This window comes from Nannospalax galili, unplaced genomic scaffold (genome assembly GCF_000622305.1).
Source record: "Nannospalax galili isolate Female #2095 unplaced genomic scaffold, S.galili_v1.0 scaffold409, whole genome shotgun sequence".
Classification (NCBI taxonomy): Eukaryota; Metazoa; Chordata; class Mammalia; order Rodentia; family Spalacidae; genus Nannospalax; species Nannospalax galili.
In genome coordinates this window covers 2519881-2527316 of record NW_008360308.1, presented here as the reverse complement: position 1 = coordinate 2527316, position 7436 = coordinate 2519881, and the positions used below count along the sequence as shown (strand labels likewise).

The 7436-nt window shown below is 40.2% G+C and overlaps 1 protein-coding gene across 3 annotated transcripts in view; it reads right to left on the bottom strand.

The window, feature by feature from the left end:
- The window catches only part of Bmpr1a (bone morphogenetic protein receptor type 1A), a 127637-nt gene that overhangs the window by 40847 nt on the left and 79354 nt on the right, over positions 1-7436 (bottom strand). For all 3 annotated transcript variants that reach the window (XM_017795933.2, XM_029559292.1, XM_008824447.3), the window contains exon 3: positions 3628-3842. In XM_017795933.2, coding sequence (XP_017651422.1) covers positions 3628-3694 — 67 coding nt within the window. In that variant the 5' untranslated portion in view covers positions 3695-3842. The remainder of the gene's footprint in view (positions 1-3627; positions 3843-7436) is intronic.

Here is a 7436-nt window from a genome sequence, read left to right as displayed (position 1 = left end):
TCCTACCTTGGGCTCCCTGATGAACTGTGACCTGGGAGATGTAAGCTGAATAAACCCTTTCCTCCCCAAGTTGGTATTGGTCAGAATATTTTGTCACAGCAATGGAGAAACAAACTAAGACAGCAGGAGTTGGTTCTCTCCTTCCACCATGTGGGTCCCAGAGATTAAATTCAGGTGGGCAGGCTTGGTGGTAGGTGCCTTTACCTGCTGAGTCATCTCACTAACCCAAAGCAAATAATTCTCAATGGCTGTGTTATAGAGCAGTGACTACTGAGGTTGCTTTAAGACTTCCCTTCCTGTGAGTGGGAATTTATGTAGTACTTATCCTATCTGTTCTTCATCACCAAATCCTGAGGACACTGATAATTTCTCCTTTGGCTACACTTTGCTGGACCATAAAGAGGCATACATGAACCAGAAGGAGAGGGCTACACACTAGCCAGAAGTCCTGAATTAGTAGCTAAGTTGACCAAACTCTGGAGCACATATAAATATGAATATTTCATACCAACATGAACATTTTAGTGCGTTTTCATAAGAGTATGTATGATGTTAGGTAGGGCCTAGCAATAGATCTATCAGGTACTCTTCTGCCCTTTACCTTGATATCATGTGTGTACATATGCATACATACACACATATGCTTAAGTATATGCCCTCCTCTATGTGATTCAGGAACCACACCCCTACCCTCAGAACTAATCCAACAATTCTAGTTCCATTTCCTTTGCTAGTGACTTGTTTACACCAGAGCATATAATGAATTCTGGGCACTAAGATTAGAAGAAGTCTGCTAAGAGAAGAAAAGGAGTGTTCAGGAAATTTATACTTTAAAAGGAGGGCTGCAGACAGTGCAGATGTTAAAAGCTTACTACTCTTGCAGAGGACCTGGGTTCAGTTCTCAGTACCCACACTAGGCCGCTCACAACTCTGTGTAACTCCAGTTCCAGGAAATTTGACACCCTCTTCTGGCCTCCGTGGGTACTGAATTCATATGATGCACATTAACCCAGGCAGGCACATACACATACACATGAATAAAAATAAATTTTTTTAAAAAATTAAAATAAAAGAAACAGAAAAGGTTATCTACTCTTCCCCTGTTGCCACACATGCAGATGTTATTTGCTCCTCTCCTGACATGTTATGGCTATGAAGTGAGTTAACTCAAAGCTAAAATGCTATGGATAGCATAGCTGAACTATGAGGGAGAACTGGGGTCTTGATAAGTCACAGAGTTAGCTAATTGCAGGTCATCTATCTTCAGACTTCAATTGTTTGTTGTAACCTGTGGCCAAAAACAAGTGACAAAAAAGATAAAATCTGTCCCACACCATTTTAGTTGCCCTTTATACCTAGCTAACCAAATTCTGAATGTGCTCCAGGTTGGGGTATAGAAGACAATGTATTCAGCCCAAGACAATGAACAGATTAATAAAATCTGTGACAAGCATGCTTCTCATGTTTTCCAGTAGTTCTTGCAATCAGAATTCTAAACTGTCTCAGTGTGAGATAAAAATCTACTGGTAGAAGGTTAGTTTTTCAGGACACTTCTCTTTCCTGGCATACAAGGTCCAGTTAAGGCCTATGCTAACCTGTTCCCGATTTCTCCTGCCTCACATATGGATACAAGCAGACAGTCTGTAACCACAAAATGTCAAGAAAATCAGAGATGTAAACTGACACCACTCCATTACTGGACTCACCAGCAAATACCTAATACTTACATAAAAATTAAATTTCTACATGTTTAAGTTACTGTTAGTTGGGTAATTAGTTACTAACAGCTAAACTCCAGTTCTAGTATCAGTGACCGAATCACACAAAAAAAGGAAGGGTTGAGTATCTGTTAGATGGCCTGTTTTTCCATTCAAACCCAAGTAATTTTATCTGAATGTAAGGAAATTAAATCTTTATCTTAAAATTTATGTTAAAAAATCTAGGATAGGGGCTCAGAAGCTAAGAGCACTGGCTACTCTTACAGAGGACCCAAGTTTGGTTCCCAGCACCCAAAACTCCAGTTCCAGGGGATCTGAGGCCCTCTTTTGGCCCCCACAGACATCTGAGGTCAAATGGGTGCACTTACATACATGCAGGTAAAATACTCAATAGTAAATAAAACTTAAAAAACAAAAACAAACAAAAAAACAACTTTTTTCTTTCAAAATGAAAACTACCTTGGGAAAATTCAGAAAAAATTAATAGTATTTTAATTCCTTATCTCTAATCATGTCAGCTTTGGTTGATGGTGATCAGCAAATCTTAACAACAGATGCAAACATAATGAATTTTTGGGTGTTTCATAGATAAAAGTGACCTTTGCCAAGAGGGTTTTGTATTCTGAGCAAATTAACAATATGGCTATTATTACACCCAAGACAAAATAAAAAGAAGTTATAGACCTCATTCTAAGCTTGTGCTTTAACACAAAAATATAAAAAGCTTTATACTGTTAACCAAATTTCTTCTTGTGGGTAAACATATCATTGGGACCTGAAAATCCAATTAATTCCTGAAGCCAAAACTAAGAAAATGAAGATGGCAGACTGAGGAAATAGCTTTCAATAAAGTACCTGCTGTGCAAGAATGAGCTTGGATCCCTAGCACCCATGTAAAATCTTGGACATAGTGGCAGTGCCTATAGTTTTCGTGCTAGAAGGGTGGAGGCAAGAGGATCCTGGGGGATTGCTGGGTAGCCACTCTAGCCAATTAGCAAGCTCCAGGTTTAGTAAGAGACCCTATTTCAAAACTAAGATGAGCAGTGATTGAGGATAGCACTGAGTGTCAACCTCTGGTCTCCACACGCAGGTATATACATGTGTACACATATACACACACAAATTTTTTTTTTTTTTTGGTCTTTTTGAGATAGGGTCTCCCTGTAGCCCCAGCGGTCCTGGAACTCACTATGTAGATCAGGCTGGCTTCAAACTCACAGAGATCTGCCTGCCTCTGCCTCCCAAGTGCTGGGATCAAAGGCATGCACCACCACGCCTGGCCACAAAAGTTTTTTTTAAAAACAAAAATGAAGATGGTGGTTAAGTTTATCTGATCCTGCGTTGTCACAAGTTTCATTTGAAGTTCCAAGATATGAAATTTTAGAGTGGTAAAATTACAACAGTGGTCACATTAAACTGACAATACTCTCTGGGGAAATTTTAGAATTCAGCAAAGAAAAGTGCTATTTGTATTTCAAAAGTCTCTGATGACAATAAAAATGATTTTAAATTATAATCTGTGCTTATTCCCTGTTACATATTAAAGGAGACAGGGCTTTTAAAACTCAATCTTAAGTATCTATTGTTTTGTGTTTTAGGTATTAAGCTGCACATTTCATGACTCAATCTTATCTGATCCTTATAGGGCCTCATGGAGTGTATCTTGCCATGTTATGGAATTGAAGGAATTTCTTGCCAAAAAGTTTTTTTTTTTTTTTTTTTTTTTTTTTTTTTTTTTTAAAAAAAAAAAAAAAAAAAAAAAGTTGGCATGTTTGGTCTTTGCTTCCTTACGAAAAAGCTATGCTGGTATGATTGCCCTGTTTAGAAAGGAACGTGAGTTGAAAGAATAGGAGACATTTAAGCACTTTTTATATATAGAAATGACTTACTGAAACAAGTATCAATTTACCTTGAGCATGAGAAATGATGAACAGATAGGCTCCCAATAATCTGATGTAAATATATAGCTGAGTCATTGTTCAATTTTAATGTTTCCTGTACACTGCCACTTTGAATTACTGGTCCTGTTGTTTCACTAATTTAAATAACTTTACTGAATGATATTTTCTTCTAGAAGGCGGTAATCATTTGACAATGACTTCACCTGCTGCTGTCTTCTGACTCCTGAAAAACAAAAATATTAACAAGGCAATGAACACAATGAAATTCTCAGAAGTTTTCAAAAGCTGAGAGGAAAACAAGCCCAAACATACCTTTAAATACTGAAATACTTGTTTAAATTTTTTTGATGTGGTATTGGTGATCAAATCTAGGGTATTGCACATGCTAAATACCCTACCACTGAGCTACAGCTACAACAGCTCTATTGAAATATATTTTTTAAGATTAACGCTATCCTTGTTTAAAAAAGAGGGCATTATAATTACAAGGCTTAAATAATTTAGTAACAGGTTGCGACCTCTCCTGACCTCACATTAGCCAAGAAAAATACACTAAATCCCTGCTATCTGGTTAAGCTGATAGAAGCAGGAGGATTCCTTAAGTCTAGGAATTCTAAGACAAGCTGAACAAGACCAGGGAGATACCAGGTCTCAAGAAAAGAAAAAAGAAAACAAAAAAACCTCAATAGTTTTCTCTGGCTGCTTTAATGTAATTAAATTATTTTATTACTATAATGAAAGCACCAGCTGGGTATGATGTGCATCCCGTGATCCTAACACTTGAGAGGCTGAGGCAGGAATATTCTAAATTCCAGGCCAGTCTGGGCTACCCAGTCAGATCCTGTCTTATTGTTCCCACCACCACAGAAGAAGAGAGTTCCTTAATATAATAAGACTAAAACAAGAGGGACTGAAAAGATAGCTCAGCGGTTATGATCATTGGCTATTCAAGGGCAGGGGTCAGTTCCCAGCACCCACATGGCACCTAACAACCCTCCATAACTCCACCTGCCAGAGGATCTGATGTCCACTTCTTCCTTCCACAGGACTGCATGACATGGGTACACTTACATATATGCAGGCACTCATACACATAAAATAGAAATAAATAAATCAATCAAAATTTAAAAACACACAGGAAAGGTTGAATTTAAAATAATAAATCTTTAGGGGAGGCTGCTGGTGATTGAACTCAAAACCTTACACTTACTAAGCATGTGCACTACCAAATTAACTATACTCCCAGACCCTGGAAATGTACCTTAAATAAAATTATTTTCCTAAACTACTCCAAATTTGAATTTAGAATTAAGTTTATATCAATCAGGAAAACAAGAAGCATAATCTTTCCAATTATGACTGGGCTATTGGCCAGGTACAGTGACACACGCCTTTAATCTCAGCACTTGGGAGGCAGAGGCAGGCAGATCTCTGTGAGATGGAGGCCAGCCTGGTTCACATAGTAAGTTCCAGTCTAGTTGAGGCTACAGGGAAACCCTGTCTTTAAAAAAAAGATTTGGCTATTGTGCTGGATAGCTTTAGTGTCAACTTGACACAGCCGGGTTGCGGGAGCCTCAATTGGGGAATTGCCTCTATTGGACTGGCCTGTGGCCATGTCTGAGGGCATCTTCTTGATGAGTGATGTGGGAGGGCCCAGCCCACTGTGGGTAGTGCCACCCCTGGGAAGGTGGGCCAGTGTGGCATAAGAAAGCAGGCTGAGCAGGGGCCAGGAGAGCAAGCCAGTAAGCAGCATTCCTCCATGACCTGTGCTCCAGCTCCTGCCTCCAGGTTCCTGCCCTGAGTTCCTACCTTGGGCTCCCTGATGAACTGTGACCTGGGAGATGTAAGACAAATAAGCCCTTTCCTCCCCAAGCTGGTATTGGTCAGAGTATTTTGTCATAGCAATGAAGAACAAACTAGAAAAGAAATTGGTACCAGAGAGTGGGATATGGCTGAGACAGACCTGACCTTGGTGTTTTGGGGAAGACTGTGGAAGTGTTTGGAACTTTGGGCTGGAAAAGCCACTGCGTACTCAGAGTTTGTTGCAGTGGAGCTTGGAAGAGTTACACTGAAAGCTGCAGACGGTGGAGGCCTGGCTTGTGAAGCTTCAAAGGGAAGCGGAGACTATCAGGGCTGTTTGTGTGAGATTTTGGATTGAGAATCTGTGGGTTCTGGTCAGTTGGAGCTGAAGGCTGTGATTAAGAAGAGACCAGAATCTGAAGTAAAACCTTTGCTTCACTGGGACAATTGATGCTGGTTAGTTGGGGCTGAAAAATCAGCTGTAAGTAACAAGAGACCAGCATCACTGTTGTGGAATCTTCTGGGGGGTATTTCCTCAGGGGCAGCACGCAGAGGGGACCCACACCTCTATTTCAAGCTGGAAGCAGGACTTGGTAATGTGTAAGAGTCTCCTTCATGGTTCTGGTGTTGAAGGCGTGAAGGGGTCACAGAGAGCAGCTGAGGCTTGGCACTCTGAGAGGCCAGGAAAGGCCATAGGTGAAAGTGCAGCTTCAGCTGCAGCGAAGACCCCAGGATTGAAGGGGTCATGGAGAGATTCTGAGGCTTTGCACCCCAAGAGGCAAGAAGAGGCCATTGGTGAAGGTGTAGCCTGTTTCAGTGGTGACCCCAGCTTTTTGGAGATGCCGGGACCATGGGACAACCACCAAGGACAGTGGCAGTTGTGGAATGGAGCTGGCCTGGTCTGCGAGATGAGCTGAGTGTGCTGTGGACGGCAGTCAGAGCAGTGGAACTGCCAGTACCCTTTGGAGCCCAGAGAATCCTGAGTGAATCCCAGATGTCCAGCTTCAAGCTACTTTGCTGGACTTAGGTTTTGCTTAGGTGTGCCCGATTCTTCCCTTTGAAATAAGACAGTACTTGTTTTGGATTTTACAGAAGCCCACCCTCGCTCCCTGATGAACTGTGACCTGGGAGATATAAAACAAATAAACCCTTTCCTCCTCAAGTTGGTATTGGTCAGAGTATTTTGTCACAGCAATGAAGAACAAACTAGAACAGCTATTAATAATACAGACAAATGAACAACAAAATGGGTAATTTTCAGCAAGATGAACATACCTCCATTATTGGACCATTCTATTGGTTCAAGCCACTTGGTTTCATTGACTAGATCTAAACTATTTCTTAGTGAAAAGGTTTTGTTTATTTATGACTTAATTATCCCTAGTGTTATTTCCACACTAAGTAATCAGAGTTTTATGTTACCTAGTTAAGAATTTCACTTTAGATATCCAAAGGTTATATACAGTATTGAGGAAATACAGTCTATAGACAGTACATTTTATAGGTGGCTTAATTCTAAAAAAAGTTTTTATTTTATTTTTAAGACAGGGTCCTGCTAATAGCTCAGGTTGCCTAGAATTCTGGGACTCATAATGATCCTCTTCTCTCAGGCTCTCAAAGGCTGAGATCATATGAATATACAAAAAAGCCCTCCTGGTTTAAAATTTCTGCAACATCCCCATCCTCCCAACCCCCACTCCCCAAATTTTTCTTTTCTGAGATATGAGCTTATGTAGTTCAGGCTGGCCATGAACTCACCAGGCAGTTGAGGATGACCTTGAATACTGACCCTCCTGCCTCTGCAGAACTGCTGGGTACTACAGGCTTTTGTCATCACACCTGGCTTAAATTTTAGCATTTTTTTAACTTCTCTGTGATAGAAGTAAATTGCTTCTCATCATATATTACTGAGGTTTTTTTTTCTAAGTTTGCAATATGACTAAACAGCATGTTTGTAGAGAACCTACCTCTTTAAACATTATTCAACTGTTTGATTCTAGGAATGATTATTCTAGGT